General features: G+C 41.0%; 1 protein-coding gene across 1 annotated transcript in view; it reads left to right on the top strand.

Annotated features, from left to right (window-relative positions):
• Positions 1–21,098, top strand: part of ABCC4 (ATP binding cassette subfamily C member 4 (PEL blood group)) — a 203,069-nt gene that overhangs the window by 165,543 nt on the left and 16,428 nt on the right. The window contains exon 29 of the mRNA XM_075918815.1: positions 5,898–6,003. Within this exon, the coding sequence (XP_075774930.1) occupies positions 5,898–6,003 (106 nt within the window). The remainder of the gene's footprint in view (positions 1–5,897; positions 6,004–21,098) is intronic.

Below are 21,098 nucleotides of genomic sequence, written 5' to 3' on the forward strand. Positions count from 1 at the left end.
ACGAACTAGGTAGTTCGAACTAGGCTTCCTCATGGAACGAGGAGTAACGGTAGTTCGAACTAGGAAGTCTAGTTCGAACTACCTAGTTCGTGCCCCGTGTAGCCGCGCTGCACGGGGTTCGAACGAGCGGGGTTTTAAAAATGGCGGCGCCCCGCTTATGCAAATGAAGCCCGGGAAATTCAAATTCCAGGCTTCATTTGCAAGTGTGGTATGCCTACATTACCCTCCTAGTTCGAACTAGGAGGGTAGTGTAGACATACCCAGAGTAGTTATCAATGATGGAAGGGCATAACAGATGGGGTTCTGCAGGGATCAGTTTGGGGACTAGTTATGTTCAGTATCTTCATCAACGATTTATAAAGTTTGTGGATGCCACAAAACTGGGAGGGGTTACAAGTGCTTTGAGGATAGATGCATAATTGAAAATGATCAGGACACACTGGAAAAATGGTCTGAGATAAAAAGGGCAAATGCAAAGTACTCTGCTTAAGAACAATCAGTTTCACACATACAGACTATTTTAGGGAAGTCTAGAGAGGAGTACTACAAAAAGGGATCTAGTGGTCATAGTGAAACACAAGCTAAGTATGAGTCAAGAGTGTGACACTGTTGCAAAATAAGCAAACATAATTTGGGGATGTATTAACAGGAGGGTTTTCAGCAAGACCTGAGAAGTGATTCTTCTGTTCTATACTGTGCTGTTTAGACCTAAACTGGAATACTGTTTCCAATTCTGGGCAACGTATTTCAGGAAAGATGTGGAAAAATTAGAGAAGATCCAGAAAAGACCAGCAAAAATGATTACAGGTTTAGAAAATGTTGACCTATGTGGGAAGACTGAAATAATTGGATTTTTTTAGTTTGAAAAAGAGACGACAGAGAGAGGACATGGTAACAGCTTTCAAGTATCTGAGGGTATGTCTACACTACCCCGCTAGTTCGAACTAGCGGGGTAATGTATGCATACCGAACATGCAAATGAAGCCCGGGATTTGAATTTCCCGGGCTTCATTTGCATAAGCCGGCCGGCGCCATTTTTAAATGCCGGCTTGTTCGAACCCCGTGCCGCGCGGCTACACGTGGCACGGGCTAGATAGTTCGAACTAGCAAGCCATTCCGAACTATCTGTACGCCTCGTACATGATGCAGAAATGCTCGCTCTGCTCCAACCTGATTGCAAGAGCTTGCCAAGACCATACTAAGACATAGACTGAAGACATATCTATATGAAAGTCTCTCCAGCCTTCACAGGACAACTCACCATCCCACACCAAAGACGTGGACAAACAAGAGATATGGTCAAAGGTTGTCCCTCTGCCTTGTCCCATAAGGCAAAGGCAAAACCCCAGGTTTCTCCTGCAAAATCACTGCCTCTGGCACCAAGCCCATCTAAGATGAGCATAGGCTTCAAGCCTGGCATCTCAGCAAGGCACCACCTAAGCACTTGGCGCCACCCAAGAGAGCTCATTCCAATCCCAAACAGAAGTCGTCAATACCGATGGTACTGCTTTCACTGTGTGTACTGAACATCCTAAGTCGGTACAGAAGATTACACCAGAGATGGTGCTGGATATGCCTCCACCTCGGTCACCAACTCTGACTCCACCCTCAGCACTGTTGGCACTGGCCACAACACATGTGGCTTGGCACCGTTGTTTGACCGTACTTAGCAACCTCCTTTATCGAGAGTCTGTGCTTCCTGGCACTGCCCTCATCAGCATTCACAGTGCACTCTATACGCTCGTCCAGGTCACCAGCTCTGTCACTGTCTCTTAGTGGGTCAGGCAGCAGTCAACACAGCTGTTTTTCTTCCCAGCACTCATGCCCCACTCAGCGGCACTCACCATGGGAGCCCCACTCTAAAAAACCATCCCATGCTCCTCCACCACCTCACTGGCAGTCTCACCATTGGCTTTATCCACAACCTCCTTACCCAAGTCAGTGGCACCCCTGAGATACTTGGTCCTCCCATAGGAGCCCCCGCACCGCTCCTTCTGCACTGGCTAAGAGACTACCACGTTCTCCTCAGCCTACATTCTGGGATGCGGCACCGAACTCTCTGGCACAGTCAGTGGAAGACTTCCTCTCTGAAAAAGAGGAGAGGTCCCCACCTCATCACTCTTCCTCATCACCTGATGAGGTCATCATCTTAACCACTCCAACCCCCACAGATGACATCAAACAATTTCAAGAATTATTTAAGAGGGTGGCCCTAACAAAGGAACATGATCTGAAGAAGACGGTAGGTGTTAGTAGTGGGTGATTCGATCATTAGAAACATAGATAGTTGGGTTTGTGATGACCGGGAGAACCGTATGGTCACTTGCCTGCCTGGTGCAAAGGTTACAGATCTCTCGAGGCATCTAGATAGACTTATGTGTAGTGCTGGGGAGGAGCCGGTGGTCGTGGTACATGTAGGTACCAATGACATAGGGAAGGGTAGGAGAGATGTCCTGGAGGCCAAATTTAGGCTGCTAGGAAAGAGACTGAAATCCAGGACCTCTATGGTGGCATTCTCGGAAAAATTCCCACCTAACAAGAGTGTATACATGTGAAAGATACAACAGTTATCCCAGACCTAGAGAGTTGTATAAACAAGTTCGTCGATACATCTTCAGAAGCACAGGTTGCAGAGATGCAGAACTCAGTGCCACCAGCAATCCACAACTATCTAACCTTCATCCTCCAAACAACAGATTTGAAGGTTTGGTCGAGAGCCAGAGAGAAATCAGTAATGACACCATCATCTTCAGTTCACCCACCGTCTATAGTCCTTTCTAACCAATGGACACAGATTACATCAGATCAATGGATACTGGAGGTTGTCAAAGTGAGCTACTCCATCCCTTTCATTTCTCTTCCTCCTACCCACTCCTTCTCCCCGGACCTTTTCAGGCTACTCCATCCCTTTCATTTTTCTACCCCCTACCCACTCTCCTTCCCCGTTCCTTTTCAGGGACCCCTCTCATGAGGTCTTGCCCCAACAGGAGGTCCAATACCTCCTATAAATAGAAGCGATAGAGCCAGTGCCAGCGGCTTTCCAGGGAAAGGGCTTCTACTCAAAGTATTTCCTAACACAGAAGAAAAACAGTGGATGGAGGCCCATTTTATATCTCAGAAAACTCCACAAGTATGTAACATGCAGAAAATTCAAGGTGGGTGATGCTAACAACAATTATAACTTCATTGGATCATGGGGACTGGATCTCGGCTCTTGACCTATAGGTTAAGTATTTCCGCATCACAATCTACCCATCGCATAGATGCTTTTTATACTTTATAGTTGGCAAACAATACTATCAATACTGCCATCCTCCCATTTGGCCTTTCAACAGCGCCAAGAGTTTTTTCAAAGACTCTAGCTGTAGTAACTGCACACCTCCACCATCAGGGAGTAATAATATTCCCATACCTTGACAACTGCCTCCTAAAGGGCACGTTGTTTCAAAAAACACAGTGTATGGTCAACATAACCATTTTTCAGCTGGTCGACCTCGGGTTTCACATAAACTACCAAAAATCCACACTCAAGCCTACACAAACTCTAGAGTTTATAGGAGCTCACCTCAAAGCTAGCCCCAGCAACGCTACCCAGATACAGATTAAAGGCCCTACAAGGCTTAATAGCTGGTGGTCTATGTGTGTCACATGATGATTGATGGAAATTTAGCATGATTTTAGCTTTTTTACTTGCTCATGAAGTTGGAATTCTTATTCCCATGAATACAATAATTCTCTAGCTGTTAGATAATTCTTAAAAGTTGCAGCATTAAAATTGGAAATCATATGAATCACTTTGTTTCCAGGATTATGTTTTGGAAAATCTCCAGTAATTGAGACTTATGAAACTTTCTGGAGAGTTTACATCCTCTTTTTCACTTCTAGATAAATCTGTCTGTATGACATTTAATTACATGAGGGTTGTTTTTTTTTTGCCAGCTGCTATTATTTGGTTAATGTTCAGATCAGGTTTTTGTTTTCAAACATGCTTGAAGGATTGGAGCTCTAGTGAAGCTGGCCTGCAGAGGTACTTGATCACAGTGTGAATTCACCCTGAGGAATGGAAAAGCCACTGCTATTTTGTCTCAGTTTCCCACTGGGTGGGTAGCTGTAATTCACACTGAGAATGCATTTGCACTTGGGCAGCCCAGGCTCCATGGTCATACCCATTTCCCAGCCAAATCTGAGAGGGGCATTTTTTGAGGCTGTGCTACTTCTTTCTCTCCTCTGTTGAAGATGAAGCAGCAGCTGCTTTCAACCACTGCAACCCTTTTCCCCCCTTCCCTCCAGCACACTCTCCTCTAGAATCTGCATAAACCTTGGGGGGTGGGATCTGGATCTGTACCTATCAGAGACAGATTCTATATTATATTGTAACTTGTGCTGGTTTAAATATGCGGGGATTTAAGCCACTTCCACTTTTTTCTAATTAATATGTTTAACTCTTCTTTTGGCAGCCTCACTTTCAGAACTTTTGAAAATGAACATATATGCATTCCCTGGGTGTATTATTAGGATCAGACCCCATTGTGTTAGATTCTGCCCAAAATATAAGCAAACATGCATCTGCCCTGAACAACTTCCTCATAAAATATGCAACAAGAGAATGTAACAAACGACAGAAAAGAAGATAATTGTAAGATTGTGTGGCTGACAACGGGCACCATTTGAAAGTTCCGAACTTTATTTTTAATTGTTTCCAGAATTTCTTGTTATACCCTCTTCTCTTCTATATAGATCATCCTTAACCAGCCTTCTGTCTAGATTTATTGGAGATGAGGTGTCTATATAAACTATCCTCACGACTGCTTCTAATAGTGGGGCCCTCTCTCTTCTCTGGGCTGCTGTCCCCTCCGTGACTAAGAGAGTGGACAACAGCAGAGAGAGTACCTGGAGTTGGTGTATGCAGTGTCTCTAAGAAGAGGGCAAAAAACCTGATGATTGTGCACTGAATGCTCTAATACTACCATGGTCTGGGGTATGAAGGTGCCAGAAGGGCTGCTGGGATAGGAGTGCTCAAGACGTCTGTCTCCAGAAGAGATGAGGGATAGACGAGGAGGAAGCTCAACTGGTTCCTTGTAACCTTGCCTCAGTGGCAGTTCTTCTGTTCCTGAATTTTCTCTTTTGGGAGAAGGGAAGAGCCTACTTAAGAGGCAATTTCTTCAGGAAACTCTTAAGGAAGGGTCCCCGCATGCTGGGCTTCTGGGACCGTGTGCCCCCAAAGTCCTGTTTCCACAAGTAGCTGGTGTTCTGCTACTTTTATGTCTTGCATGTTTAGGAAATAAAGACATGTATAGGGCTGTCCCCTTTTCAGGAGGGAGACTTTGGGTCCTTGGCTACATATATTTTATGTAATATATAGGTATTTTTATGTTACTGGATTTTTTCAATAGGGGGTATTTGCTTATTGTAGATACTTTCATTCAGACACTAATTAAAATCAGACTGATATTTTGAAAGTTGTATGTAGTGTGAGACTTTTGGGTGGATTTGACCTAGCCTAGTGATTAAAAAAGTTTGAAACAGAAGAGGGTTTTTTTGGCTGCATTACTAGAGGAGAAGGGGGACAAGTAGGAATGTGCTGATCCCTCAAGTCAGGGAGAAGAAATGAAGCCATTCACTCACCCAGTTCCCTCTTACTTTAACTACTGATCTTTACTGCACATGACAGTGAAAGTTATTTGAAAAAGAAGCATTTTCTTCCTTAACCTTCAGAATCCTCCTTTTGGGTGTGTTTCATTCACACTGAAGGGAGATTAGTATTTGCTGCATCTCCGTAGATTAGCATTTGCTGATGTTACAATTATTTATAGTACAAGCATAGAACTTCTCAGCAGTGAGTTCATTGTTCATGTATATCTCTCAATTCCATTTGCATTGCTCTTTCTGTGTTTCAGAACCGATGAGTTGATTCAAAAGACAATTCGTGAAAAGTTTGCCCAGTGCACTGTGCTGACCATTGCACACAGGTTGAACACCATTATCGACAGTGACAGGATCATGGTAAGAAAGTTAACAGCATTGGTTTATGTTCCATCTAAATGAGATTGAATAGCTGTGGGATTTTTTTTTTAAATCTTGAGAAAGTGATTTTGGCAAATAAAAACTACCATGACTGGCAGCTCAGAGAAATAAAGGATGTAAAACAACCTGCCAGATCACCCAGTCCCTCTCTCTGCTGATGTGGCATTATGCTGTACAGTGAGGGTCCCATGTACTCTGCAAACGTATGAATGTATTACATTTCATTCATTGTCATGTCCCTCATCTCCCTCTCTCCCCAGCCCATAACTGAAATATTCAGTGAAGTTTTGAGTTGATTATTTTCAAGCAGGGATATTTTTGCTGTGCTCTTGCAGCAGCCTGGCTGCAGACTCTGGGCCTTGGCTCTTGCAATGTTGTTTAGCATGATTCCGAAAAATCTTCCTTCCCTATGTTCCAGGGAAGAGGGAACTCTTAGGTGGCTTCGGCAGTTCCTCTCCTCAGCTTCTCAGTGCTCAGTTGCTTTTCCTTTTCTCCAAACAGCCCCACTTCCCTGCTTGTGTTTCTGGTACCTGGACTCCTTCTGTTACTTTTATCTTTGCCCTGCCCCATCAACACACACACTTGCTTCATGGGTGGAAACTGGACATTTTAGGTCCCAAGGAATAACTTAGTGGGGAAGGTTGAAGGAAGGGCTTGGTAAGCCAGGGAGACAGAAAAGAAGACAAAGCCTTACTAAAGTGCTGACATATACAGCAAAATATTATACTTTAGATTTTATATATTTTAGAAATGTCTGTGTGTCCATCGATCTATGAGTCTGTTTGTTAAAGAACGCCTCCTAAACGGTAAGAATTAGGACCACCAAATTTAGTATCCTAACTTAAAGCCAGGTAAGAGTTGGTTGTGCCAGGACAATGGGATGTGCTTGGAATGCGATTGTTTCTCATCAACTAGAAAGAGAGGGGTCTCGCGGGAGGGACACTTATATTGAAGAATGACCATAGGGGAGCAGCGAGGGACCAGAGATGGGGACCAGAACAGCTATAACCCCTGGATTAGCAGTGGGCATGGATGCAGAAAGGAACAGCTATCAACTATATATTTCAAAGAGTTTGTCTGTGTGTATGTCCCCCAGCACCACTCATACACTGCCCTCCTAGCTATACCCACTGAATTTGCAGTGGCCATGGACAGAGGCTTTTTGCTTGGCCCCAAGCTGCTGTGGCGAGAGAGGGCTGGGTTTGTCCTCTCTCTCCAGGGCAGCCTACATACTGAACTCCTTATTCCCAGCCCCACCCTAGAGCAATGATTTAAATGAAAAATAAAACTTATTTGAGTTAAGGAGCAATGTTGGGTAAATCTTTTAGTAACTGAATATTTAAGAAAAAAAAAAAAGATTCTGTGTCTGTGGAATTGTGGATCCTGACTGAGATGAATTAAGCAGTTCACAGCTCTTGAAGTTATTGGTTCAGGTTGTCTCCAGCCAATAATACTACATTGGTTTACATTCAGTTAACTTTTTCAAGGTTATTTTCACAAACATAATGGTTAATAACATAATGTTTATTATAAGGGAAAAGATTCTAGAACTTAATTTTGTAACAAGAATTGAATTCCACAGCTATTGTGTGCCCATGGCCCTGTCTTACGTACATGAATTAGTGTTTCCCAAATAAACATCCTAAACGGTGGCAGGATTTCCACCACTTCTCTAGAGAGATTATTCAACAGCGATAGGAGAAGAGTTGTATTGCTATTTTATGTTTTCTTAATTTCATCACATTATAGTATGGATACTCCTTGTACTGTCCTGATATAACTTTCCTTCCTTGATGTCTTCTACAGCATTCAAATATTTGTATTACTCTTTCAGAGTCACTAACAGTGAATACTCATATGAGACATTTAAGTCTTTCCTCATAAGCAAGCTCCTCCAAATGCCACTGTTGTTTCTGTTCTCTTAACTTCCTCCAGTTTGTAAGGGTCTTTCTGGCATTGATGTACAGAACTACAAACAGTATTTAATGTGCAGTTGTCTCAGCTATATAGAGAAGGACCCTTGCTTACCTGCTTTGTCTTTTTTGAGTCTGAGCAACCTAAATTTGAACTGATCTGTTTTGCTCCCATATTGTATTGCAGACTTCTGTCTAAGGGCATGTCTACACAGTAACATTATTTTGAAATAACTAGTGTTATTTGGAAATAACTTAGTCCGCGTCTACACAGCAAGCACTTATTTTGAAATAATGTCAAAATACTGTCAAGCTGAAGGACTTCTTACTCCAACTCCTGTAACCCTCATTGTACGAGGAATAAGGGAAGGCGGGGGAAGAGTGCTTTATTTCAAAATAAGTGCTGTGTAGACGCTCCCAATTTCAAAATAATCTATTTTGAAATAAGCTACGCAATTGCTGTAGCTCAATTTGCGTAGCTTATATCAAGGTAAGCCCTGCTGCGTAGATGCACCCTAATTTGGTCCTTTGTTCTTTGCTGTATCCTTTAGTCATCTATCAGCTTTCTATATTTGTTTCTTCCCATTGAATATCTGTGTAAATTGTCTCCGTTTATTTGTTCTTCATGTTTCTTCCATCTTCTGTGCTGTCTTACTGTAAAAAACTTGAAAGCTGGATTTAGACATATTATATCAAGGTGGAGGTCAGCATGATAATAAAAGAATATAATTTAATCTCTTGCTGATTGGTTTAAAATGAGCTTGCTAGTAGTCAATGAATGTCAGTTGTTTAGTGGTTGACTAAATGATATCTGTCATCTCAGCTCATTTCTTAAGTCCCAGTCATGCAGTTGGTAGCTCACAGTTGCCTGCTACCCTTGCACAGAGTCTTGGGTAGCAGGGCACAGCTGTCAAAATCTGCATGGGCACAGCTATACATCCACATGTTATTAATCATAGGATGGAGGCCTTTGTGGGCATGTACATCACAAAAAGCAACAATAGAAATGACACTAGAGGTCACCCCTATGATTGAAGAGAAGGGTTGGTCAAGCTGAAGACAAACTATACTCTCCCCTCCTAGATGAAGGTAATATTAATAGAACCATCTTTATTAAATGTTTTCTCTTATAAAAGCTAAAAGAGGGAGTGTTTTTATTCTCTAGTTACTTTTTCCTCCAGGACACTGTAAATGCATTTTAAACCAATAATCGAGGATTGTAATGGTTGTGTGGTGTATACAAAAATAAAGCAGCTGGTGTTCTGGTGCATCACAAACATTGGGCTATGAATTGACAGATTATAGTTTACTGCTGGCTAGTCCCTTCCTAAATATAGTCCTAATAAGTCATGTAACAACAAGTGCTTAAGGTATAATAATTAAGTATTTTTTCACTAGTGAATACTTCCTCATAAAGACTGATGGATCTGGTTGTGATTACTGCCACTATATTGAACAAAAGGCTTGTTAGAAAACAATTGCAACCTAATTAATAGCTTCATTTATATGTTGGCTCTCCAAAGGGATTTCCATGTGTTTTGGTTCAATTGTCACCATTAACATGTTAGGTTCAGACTGCTGTTTTTATAAAGATGTTTTTGTGTTGTTAAATATGGTACAGTCAGAATGATAGCTACTTAATTCTTTTATTTATTCATTTGCTATAAAATACTGCAGCAAAGTAGACAAATTAAAAATAATCTCTCTTCCCATAGTGCTTGCTCTTAATAGTTCATTTGTTATAGTTCTAGAATTAGCTTGCTATTTCTAATGTTTTTTTTCCTTTTAGCTTATATTACCAACCTCTTTCCTTTAAAAAGCCTTTTATGTCCACATACAATCCAATCTTACTTCTTTTGGAGTAGGTTTGCTGTCCTTCCTAGATGAAGGAGAGGGTTTACAAAGTGTCCCATGGACTTAGCAACCTTTACTAGTTCACATTGCTGGCTTGAGAATTCTGTAAGAATTTGCAGGGGGGAGAAACATAATACAGAAAGAATGAGAAATGTAATACCTATTGTGAGCCATTAAGAAACCTCTTTTCTCAAGTCACTACACAGAGCTTTCCCTGGCTTGGATCCACTTACAGCTGGTTTCCAGTAGCTATGAGTGAGACTTAATCTTCTCTCACTACACTAGCAGCAAGAAAGACACTTAACATGAAACTACTGGCTCTGCCTCCAAAAAAGATTAGAAGCACTGTATACCAGTGAAAATAAGAACATAAGAATGACTGTACTGGATCAGAACAACGGTGCAGCTAGCTAGAATTTTGTCTTCCAGCAGTGGCCAATGCCAGGCATCAGAGGGACAAAACGGGCTATCATTGAATAATCTACTCCCAGCTTCAGGCAGGCAGAGGCTAAATGGCTGTGTCTATGACAGAGATGCTTTTAAATGAAGCCATACTTAAACACATTTGTATTCATATATGCATGTATCTTATGAAAGTGACCTATTACAGAGGCCACAAGGATCTTGCAGTTGTAAAAAAACAAACAAAAGAAAACCAAAACAGTGTTCAGTATTCTTACACCAACAAGACTATTTTTTATTGTGGACGTAGCATATCTGGTACCCTCAAATAAATATATTCTATGCAAGCAAACTAGCCTTGGTGGATGATTACAATTAATAAACAAATTACTCAAAAGTCAGAGAATTTCAAAAGTTAAGGCTATGATTAATCTTAACTGAATTCCCTTTGTGCATACATTTTCAGATAGGGGATCTCAATATTGCAATATATTATTTTTTAAATACAAATGTATAAATGTGATGAGGTATATAAAAGCCACACCAGGCAGAAAGGGGTTAAGGAGAAGCTCTGGGCTGGAGCAGCCAACACCTGCAAGTCATATTGAAGAGGAGGAGCTCTGGGAGGAGAACTGAATATTCAGTTTCCTAGTTCCTAGGGAGAGGCCTGTAAGAGAACAGAGCCTGCATCCTTGCTGAAAAGAAGGCCCAAGTCACCTGAGGCAAAGGAGGCTGTGTCTTTTTACTTCCACGGTTGGTGAACCAACAGACTTGGAGCTGAATTATAACCCATACAAGGTTCTGAAGGAAGAGAGACCAGTGGCCTGCCTATATAGTACTTTTTCCTTTATTTATGTTACTTCTCATAGATTGCTTGTTTCTTGGGAGGCCAAAAGGGGTCAATATCCTAAGGGATGTGGGCTGAGAATCCAACCCCTTTGCAGTGCTATTGAGTGCACCCACTTAAATGATCAGGTCTGGAATAAGCATACAACTCTGTCAGCACCTCAAGGAGGTGTGGGCCAGGACCCTGAAAATAACATGATACAAATTGTTGGTTAAAACTAAAAATACAAAATTGGAATTCAGCTATTTAACTTCCTCGGGACTTGCAATTTTTAAGGCTTTTTCTTGTTCTGAAGAAAACTGCCTTCAGTTGCCTTCATCCCAAAATTATGTTGTCTCAAATTATAGGCCTTCTTAAAAATAGGTGCTACATTAACAATTTTCTTGTGACAGGGTATGACCCCCAATTTTACAGAGTCATTAAAAATTCCTGCTAATCATGGCTATAGATTATCTGGGCTCCTGATTTAGTTCCATTAAACTGTTTGAGTTTGACCTTCACCTTGGATGTGGTAATTTATACTTCCATATCTTCATTTCCATTAGCCCTCCTACCGCTACCCCCAGATTCCTCATCACCTTATGAAAAACCGATTCAGAGTATTGGGGTTTGGGCCATGCCTAGATTATTTTTAATCTCCCCTCCTTCCTCAGTGTTTAGTGGTCCCATTTCTTTCCTGCTTTTCCTTTTATTTATGTTACTATAGAGCCTTTTAATATTGGTTTTAATTTCCTTTTTACGATCTAGCTCTGCTTGGCTTTTGGTAGTTCTCACTTTTTCCCCTGTACTTTCTGACCTGTAGGAGATAGCTTTCTTTCCTGATGCATCCATCCCATCTTCCATTCCTTGTAGACTTTCTGCTTTCTCTTAATCACTGTTGTGAGATGCTTTTTCATCCAGCTTGGCTGAGAATTCTTTTCTAAGCATTTCATCCCCTTCTTGAGATACAGGCTTCAGATAATTTCTACATCTTTGATTTAAGATCATTTCCAACCCTCCTCCACATTCAAATCCTTGAATTCTTCAGTCCAGTTCGCCTCCCTAACTAGTTACCTTATCTTTAAAAAGTTTATCCTTTTGATACTAAGGGGCCTAGTTGCAGATATATTTTTGTTTATCTTTCTATTTCATTTAAAGTGAGTAAGCTCATGATCATTTGAATCAAATTTTGTCTCCTACATCCAGTTCTCCTGTAAGGTCCTCACTGCCTACCAGAAACAAATCTAAAATGGCATCACTGTTTGTGACTTTGTTGACTGTTTGGTAAAGAAATCTGTCAGCTATCACATCCAAGAAAATTTGGTGCTACTATTATTATTCTTCCAATATACCTCTGAGAAGTTAATCTCTCTAAATCACACAATTCCCAATAGTATTTATTTCATTAAAAACATTAGAGAAGTCTCTGTGAATATCCAAATTGGATCCTGAGAGAGCCTCTGGTAGCTTTCTCTCTCAAAGTGATTTTGGACCCAAACAGACTCTGTTTTGTCCATTTGATCACTTCTAATTTCTTTACAGTTTACCCCATCATTAACATTACAATGGTATTCCACCAAATCTACCTTTTATTTCTGTTGTTCCTGAATAGCACATACCCTGTACTCTGATATTCCAACATGTTTCTGTTATCCCTATACTACCTGGTTGCATTTCCAGCATCAATAGTTCTTGCTCCTACATTCTGTTACAGTGGGTTCTTGAATTGGTGTAGGGTATGTCTACACTTGCACCCTATTTCGGAATAGGGATGCAAATGAAGACATTAAAAATTGCAAATGAAGCCAGAATTTAAATATCCCATGCTTCATTTGCATATTCGCGTTATGACGCTATTTCAAAATAGCGCTATTTTGAAATAACAGACAGTGTTAAGACGTGGTTATTTTGAGAGAAAACCCTTCTCTCGAAATAACTGGTAAACCTAATTTCATGAGAAATAAGTGTTATTTCAAGAGAAGGGTTTTCTCTAGAAATAACTGCATCTTAACTGCATCTGTTATTTTGAAATAGCGCTATTTCAAAATAGCTCCATAATGAGAATATGCAAATGAAGCGTGGGATATTTAAATCCCAGCTTCATTTGCAATTTCGAATGTCTTCATTTGCATCCCTATTTCAAAATAGGGTGCAAGTGTAGACATCTTAGTGTTTTTCTGCTTGGCTTCATCCAGGTTCCTCTCGCAATGAAGTACTATCATTCTGTTGCCAGTGTTGTCTACCTGTTAACTTCATTGGTATTAGCACTGTCTTTCCTCTTGAGGTCCATTCTTGCACCCTTTATTATTCCTTTCCTTTTAATGTTTAGAGGATGCCAATTTAATTTTTTAAAAGGGCTCCTGTGTTGATCCCAGGAATTACAGGCTGGGTAGCCTGACTTCAGTATAAGGAAAACCGGTTGAAACTACAGTAAAGAACAAAATTGTCACATATAGATTAACATGATTTTGGAGAGAAGAGTCAACGTGTTTTTTGTAAATGGAAATCATGCCTCATCTGTCTGCTAGAACTCTTTACATGTGGTAGACAAAGTAGGTCATCCTTACAGCCTCCCACTGGCAGAACAGGTATCTGTAGGTTTCCTCCACTCCATGTAAGTGGGTTGTACAGAAAGGGGGTGGAGGGTTGTCAAGCCAAAAATTCCATCTTTGACCATGAGAAACTTTTTGTGATTAAAATGTCATCAAAACCAGTACACTTCTGCAACATGTTTGGGGTTAAGTGAATCAACATTATCTGATGAAAAACTATTCTGTTGAAAAATTCTTGACCAGCTCAACTATAACCATGTTGATTTAAAAAAATCTGCTAATAAGTTTAAAGGTGTGACCATTTGCCTTCAGTGTATGCACTGAGAATGGGATAATCCTAACAAAACTGTTGTTCAAAAAGAAACTGTAGAAAAATTCTGACCAAGTGCTATGCTGTTAACTTTAAAGTGGAGTTCTCCCCTCAGCAAAAACCTGTGCAATCCCATTAGCCCAAAATGGGCAGACAGTGGGATGCGAACATGCTGAAGGCTTCATATGTCCTGCAGAACCTTTAATAGTGATGCAAGACTGTCAGAGAACAGGATGAGTTTGTGGGGCTGGCATTTAGCATAAACATTGTCATATGCAACCCTAACAAATTTGACATTAAAATCAGTGTCACTAGTAATATGGAACCCAACAACTCATGCTTTTACTGTTGTGATTTGAGTGAAATTGCACTTCCAGCACACTTAACTAAAACAAACAAAACTGGCTTAAACCTCAGATCTAAATTCAATCTGCAGAACAAAACAAGTTTGAAATTTACATAGTAAGTAATGATAGTACTTGATAAAGATTATGAAAGTAGCCAGACCACATTTCTAATTGGAATAAGAGAACAATTTGTTGCTGGTTTTTGTTTTTATTTAATGCTCAAATAGTCAAATGGCTAGATTGAGTTGGCTAAAACTTTCAACAATATTCATGTTTAGGTTGCATTATAAGCATTAAACATTTTAGATCAAGGAAATTTTTGAGACAGTCATGAGCAAATTTAAAAGTTGGGTTAATGTAGAAATCATAAGTCTTCTATTCGCATCCACTATAATAATCTATTCTATTTAGGAAATGGAAAGCTGAACTGAAAGAGAAAAAGGAAAAACAGAATGCTTTTTATTCAACTCCTGACAAAATTGGCCTTAGGAATTGTTTTAATTCTAGTTTGTTCTATCCCTAAAGCCATATTTCTGGTTTCATAATCCGGGTCACGCCTCAATATTATCTCTACTATATCTTTCTTAATTATAAATGTTTATCAAAACTTCAAACACTTGAAATCATTCAGAGAAGAGTTGTATTGTCTAAGATAATACTTTTCTAACACAGTCACATCAGTGAGTAATAATATTTTGCATGTATATACAATCTTTCATCTGGAAATTTCAAAGCTCAGTACAAACATAATTAATTAAACCTCAACAACCCCATGAGGTAGGGAAGTATTCAGAGTTCTTAAAACTACAATTGGAAAAGACTTGTTAGGTCAGGTCATCTAACCCATCTACTGTAATAAAAATACTATAATAATATTATCCCCATGTTACTGATGGGTAAATTGAGAGAGAGAGAGAGATTAAGGGACGTGCCCAAAGTCACAGTGCTCTTAACCCTACATCATGGTGTTTTTTTATGAGGAAAGCCATATAGGAATCTTTGAAGTGATAAGAAATATTTGCCAAGTTTCTAAACGATAGTGATGTTTCCCTCCTGGAGACTTTCATTATTGCTGGAAGGTTTCTTTGAAATGGAAACTGTTTGTGCAAACAATACTTCATCTTCTAATTTTAAAAACATATAATTCATTCTTCTGGTAATTGTGAACTTCAAACTTATGGGGTGTTAGACCCCAACTGAATCTGGTTTTTTGGAACACAGGTTCTACACCTGCACCATATCTGTATCACTGTATATTCATACTTTCAAGTCAAATGAAAATAGCTGGAACAACTGTTTTATTTAATAAATTTAGAAAGTAAGCATAAAATCTGGTTACAAATGGAACTGCTTCATTTGCATAATCTCTTCTGGTCCGTTTTTGCTCAAGAGGTTTGTGCACAAAAACAAGCAGTGTGGATGTTGCTTTTTTGTGCAAAAACCCCTTTTTGAGCAAGATCCTTATGCCTTATGTCATTGAAGACATATTGATGTTTGTGATGAAGAAAATGATGCCAAGCCATGTGCTATGCTCACAAATATATTAGCAAAACAACTGAAATAAATATGTCAGTTACATTCCCTCGCATGAAAATATGAAGCCTTGCCTAGCAAACTTAGCAACAGTCTTTTAAATGAAACAATCAGAATATTGCTTAGTTTGAAAAGAAGATTGTTGAATTGCCTTGCCATGTTCAAACCACACCTCTTAGATGAGTTGGCACCACTAAGAAATCATCCAAAGAGTCAGACTAAGTTTTAATAGGACGTCAAGCAAGATTCTTCCATCATCTATATGAAACAATTGCTAATGCAAGCATATTGAACTAAAGAAGTATGTTCAGGTGGAATCATCTAAGTGAGAACTTGGATTTGAGTTATTGCAAGAAGTGAAGACTGATGCTCTCAAGTCTCTCATCTCCACAGAAATAATCCATGCCCAGATCGAAAAAGAAATGCATGCACTTGTGTTAGTTATGAGCTGTTCCATCAATATAGTTGGGAGGGGAAATGTCAATCGAGTCATATACTTTGAAGGCAACCACCGGTAATAAAACCCACATAACAGCAACCCCAGACTTTAAAAAAATGATTTTTTTTTGCAATGGCAGAAACCCAACATTATTGTTAAACACAGACCAGAAATGATGTACCAGTTACTGAAACCTTAAGCAGATAGTCTCTGGCATAACATGGCAAATTGCAAGAATCATTTGAGCTCTACTTTCATGGCCAAGTATGAAAATAGCTGAACTAAGGATCACAAACAAACCAGGTCTCTTGCTGGTCAGCAATAACAGCTTTCTACAGTGTAGATGATCATAAGGAAAATGTCACAAATGTTGGAGTTCTGGACACTCTGGGTGCATCTAGACTGTAGGGGTTTTTTTCGGAAAAACATTAATTTTCCCGAAAAAACTTCACTTACACCCACACTATTGTTGCGTTCTTTTGAAAGAAAATCGAAATAATGCAAGGGTTTTTCTGACATTGGCAGACCTCATTCTATGAGGAAGAAGGCCTTTTCCAAAAGAGCTCTTTTGGAAAAAGGCATGTGTGGATGCAGAAGAGGGAGTTTTTTCAAAAGAAGAGGCCTCCTGGAAAAAGCACAGGTGCCCTGGTGGCCACTCCATCCATAGAAATCATAGCTTAAATGTGAGATAGCGTCCATTCAGTGTGGATGCTATCTTTCGAAAAAGCAGATTGCTTTTTTGATGCGCTTTTGCTGTGTGGATGCACTCTTTTGGAAGATTTTTTTTTGGAAGATCACTTCCAAAAAAGCTTCTTTTGAAAGAAACCTGCAGTCTAGATGTAATCTCAGTGAGTACCTTGTAGTTCTGTATGATCTGACTCTTGCAGATGAACTATTTGTGATTTCATGGTCACTGAGATTGGAAAGGGTATGAATAATTCTTTCAGGACACACTGTGATGAAGTAGTGCATGGCCCAAGTTTTGCTGTTCTGGTCTCTTAAGATGCTATAGCTTGTGCAGCTGTGAGGAATCTACAAGTGAAACTCATGGAAGCATGTAATCCCTTTACATACTGCCCGCAGCAAGAAGTGGTACCAGACCTTTGCGTGCTATATAGTGAAAACTTTGTGAATCTAGTAGTATATTATATATGTTGTTTTGAGTTGCAGAGACTGAAGAATGCAAAATCTTCCACAATGACTAGTACACATGAACTTTCCCAATACAAATACATGAGATGTTGGTATTAGATGATGGTCACCAGTGAAGGGACTTCAGCAGTCTGAACATGGCTTATGATTTTTGTTATGCTATAATAGCTAGCTACAGATGTCTACAATCAAATGGGCAAATAGAAAAAAGGCTAGAGTGTTAAGCACCTACTTGTAAAGGTTAACGAGTGGAGGTGACTCGGACCTAAATTTGTTTGGGGTAGAGCAGTTTGCTAATTGATAGAAACATGATCCAACTTCCAGTGAGTTGCAATTTAAGACTAAGCAGACCCACCCATCCATATACTAGAGCAAGACTACTAAAGCACTACTAGTCACCATTGTGCTCAGCATTGTAAAACGGGGGAGGGCATGAGTACAGAAATTGCAAGTGGTATGTGAAATCAGCACCAAATTTCGGCTGCCTTTAACAGTGGAGTATTTGTACCAGGTCTTGGGAAGGAATGGGGAACATTTATATTAAATACAAAGAGAAAGAGTGAAACCCTTGAAAATTATTCCTGAACTATATTTGCAGTCTTCTTTGTATCCTCAGAGGGTCACGGCCAAGTACTAGGGAGGATGAGCTTTACAAAATTATTCTTATGAGAAAAGTTTCTGAGCTGCCTGAGAAAACCATGAGGGGAAGGCTTCAGACTTAAATCTGAGTTTATTCAAACTGGGACATAAGCTGCTGAATTATTTCCCACAAAACGATGCATTAACTTGAATAAAATGCATTTCTTACCATTATGATGCAATTAAAAGTGTCTTGTAAGTATTCCTCTCTTGCCACCATTTTGTGGAAGATCAGCTTGATGTATTCTTTGAGGATAAACTGTTTCAAGTATTTTTCCCTGGTAGGATTTTAAACTTTATAATAATTTTGTTTAGTTACGTTGTCCTTCAGTTCAAATTAATTCAGACCCGCTCCCCAGGAGAGAATTTGCTTGAATTAGTTTCCTTTTTTAGTAGGAAATAAAAACAACATTTATGTCAACACTTGAATGTTCAGTTTTCCCTGTGGCTTTTTGGTGAATACTATTCATTCCTTAATAATTGAAATAATTATTTCTCTTCCTACCTTCTCTTTTGCTGAAAACTTCCAACATTGTAATCTATTTTTCTGAGAGTGTTTTACAACTGTATTGATTCTATTTGTTTGGCAGCTTCATTGTTGAAAATTAGAAAATAATGAATACAAAGCTGAAAAAAAACCAGCTTACCTTTTTTCTCTCTGCTGGATTGCTGCAGTTACACAGTATTTGTTAGACCACTTTCAGAGGCTTAACTTTAAGCTGTGGCTTATGATATATTAGCTGGATGAGGTAATGCAAATAACAGATCACATAAGAAGAAAAGTATTTGTTTTCAAAATTAGTATCTATGTAGAATAGGGTTAGGGCTCTACCAAGTTCACAATCCATTTTAGTCAATTTCGTGGTCATAGGATTTTAAAAATTGTAAATGTCATTATTTCAGCTATTTAAATCTGAAATCTCACGGTGTTGTAATTGAGGGATCCTGACCCTAAAAGGAGTTGTGGGTCAGCCAAAGGGTTATTGTAGGAGGACGGGGGGAGCCTGTGGTACTACTGTCTTACTTCTGCACTGCTGCTGGTAGCACTCCTGCCTTCAGAGCTGGGCAGCTAGGGTGTGGATAAACTACATGGCTCCATCGATGGAGCCATGTAGATTAGGCTGATTGGCAAAGGGAAATGAAGCCGCGATTTAAATAATTGTGGCTTCATTTACATTTAAATGGCTGCCGCACCGAGCCGACAAACAGCTGATTAGCTGTTTGTCGGCTCAGCGTGCTAGTCTGGACTCTCCCGTGCCGACCTGAAAGCCTCGTAGGATGAGGTTTACCGGGGAGGTCGATAAAGGGCTTTCATGTCGGCAGGGGAGTGTCCAGACTAGCGCGCTGAGCCGACAAACAGCTGATCAGCTGTTTGTCGGCTCAGCGTGGCAGCCATTTAAATGAAATGCAAGATCCTCCTCAAGGAAGTGGTGCAGGAACCCCAGCACTACTCTCAATCGCTGGTGCCTCAGAAGAAGAGGTGGCCTAACAGGGGTCAGTCTCCGCCTAGGCATGCGCCCTCTGTGCGCCTCCAGTGGAGCACTCAGTAGCGATAAGCCCAGAGCCCAGACCTTCTAGGTCAGGCGGGCCTGCCTCCCAGCAAGGGGACATCAGCCCTCTGGAGGACTTCCCGGAGTCATCCACACCAGAGGCCTTGGAGGCAGCGAGGGTTCTAATTGAGTTCTCACCCTTCCCTCCTCCTCCAACTCCGGCACCCTCTAGGCGGCACGGGGATGCTCGGCACTGATCGCTTTCCGGGGCGACCGAAGACATGGTGCATGAGGGCAGACATCGCTCAGCCCCGATAGCACTGCATGCGGCACCGGCCATCGAGGCACCAACACCCTGGGTACTGTCCAAAGACACGGCACCAGACTCGGTGCAGCAACATCGCCCAGCGCTGTCATCGCCCCGGGGCCCATCGGCACCTACCTCTGTGCGAGACCCCCACTCAGCCATGCCTCCTCCACCACTTTGGCACCACGGCAAGCCAGAGTCCATGTCTCGGCACACTGCAACTCCTTCGGCACCCACATCAGCACCGCCCTGCTCCGCCTCTGAGTATTCGTCTGACTCCGAGGCGGAATCTATCTGGTCCTTGAGGGCCCCCAGGTCTCGCTCGCAGTGCCATTCCCGCTCTCAACACCATTCCCGGCACCGTAGTCCTCCATTCCCGTACCAGCAACAGTGGGCTCAGCCAGTTCCGGTGCCCATGGTACAAACATGTCCCCCTCAGCCTCCGGGGCAATGGCCCTTCTGGACTCCCTGGGCTTATCACCAGGGCCAGGGCGCGGACTTCCCCAGACCGGCTTCTGTCTCTTCGGGGCCTGGACCATTACCAATTCAAGGCCCTCCCCTTTGGTATTTCTATAGCCCCCTCGGGTCTTCACCAAATGCATGGCAGTGGTGGTTGCTGAGCTCAGTAAAAGGGGTGTCCAGGTGTTCCTCTATCTAGATGATTGGCTTCTGAGGGGGGAGTCAGAGACTCAGGTGAGAGCCCACATCACCACATCACATTTAAGTCCAATCTTGGTTTTATATAATATTACTTCCTTAAAGTCTTTTAACCCCCTTTTTCTCTTTGCGAAAAATCCCTTTAGATTATAAATTTCCCTATCCTGTATTTTATACTTTGACTTATGTTGTTTATATTCACTAAGGGTATGTCTACACTACCCTCCTAATTCGAACTAGGAGGGTAATGTAGGCATACCGTACTTGCAAATGAAGCCCGGGATTTGAATTTCCCGGGCTTCATTTGCATAAGCCGGGCACCGCCATTTTTAAATCCCGGCTGGTTCGAACCCCGTGCCACGTGTAGCCGCATCACGGGGTTTGAACCAGATGGGATTTAAAAATGGCGGCGCCCGGCTTATGCAAATAAAGCCCAGGAAATTCAAATCCCGGGCTTCATTTGCAAGTGCGGTATGCCTACATTACCCCGCTAGTTCGAACTAGTGGGGAGTATAGACATACCCTTCGTGGTCTGCTAAAGTAAGCATGAATGTGCTGAATATGCAAAATAATCAGTCTTTGAGGGGAATTCAGTACATAATAAATCTGAATGACTCTTAAGCAAAAAGTAATGGTCAAGAAGTGTGCTGGTC

This window comes from Pelodiscus sinensis, chromosome 1, assembly GCF_049634645.1.
Source record: "Pelodiscus sinensis isolate JC-2024 chromosome 1, ASM4963464v1, whole genome shotgun sequence".
Lineage (NCBI taxonomy): Eukaryota > Metazoa > Chordata > Testudines > Trionychidae > Pelodiscus > Pelodiscus sinensis.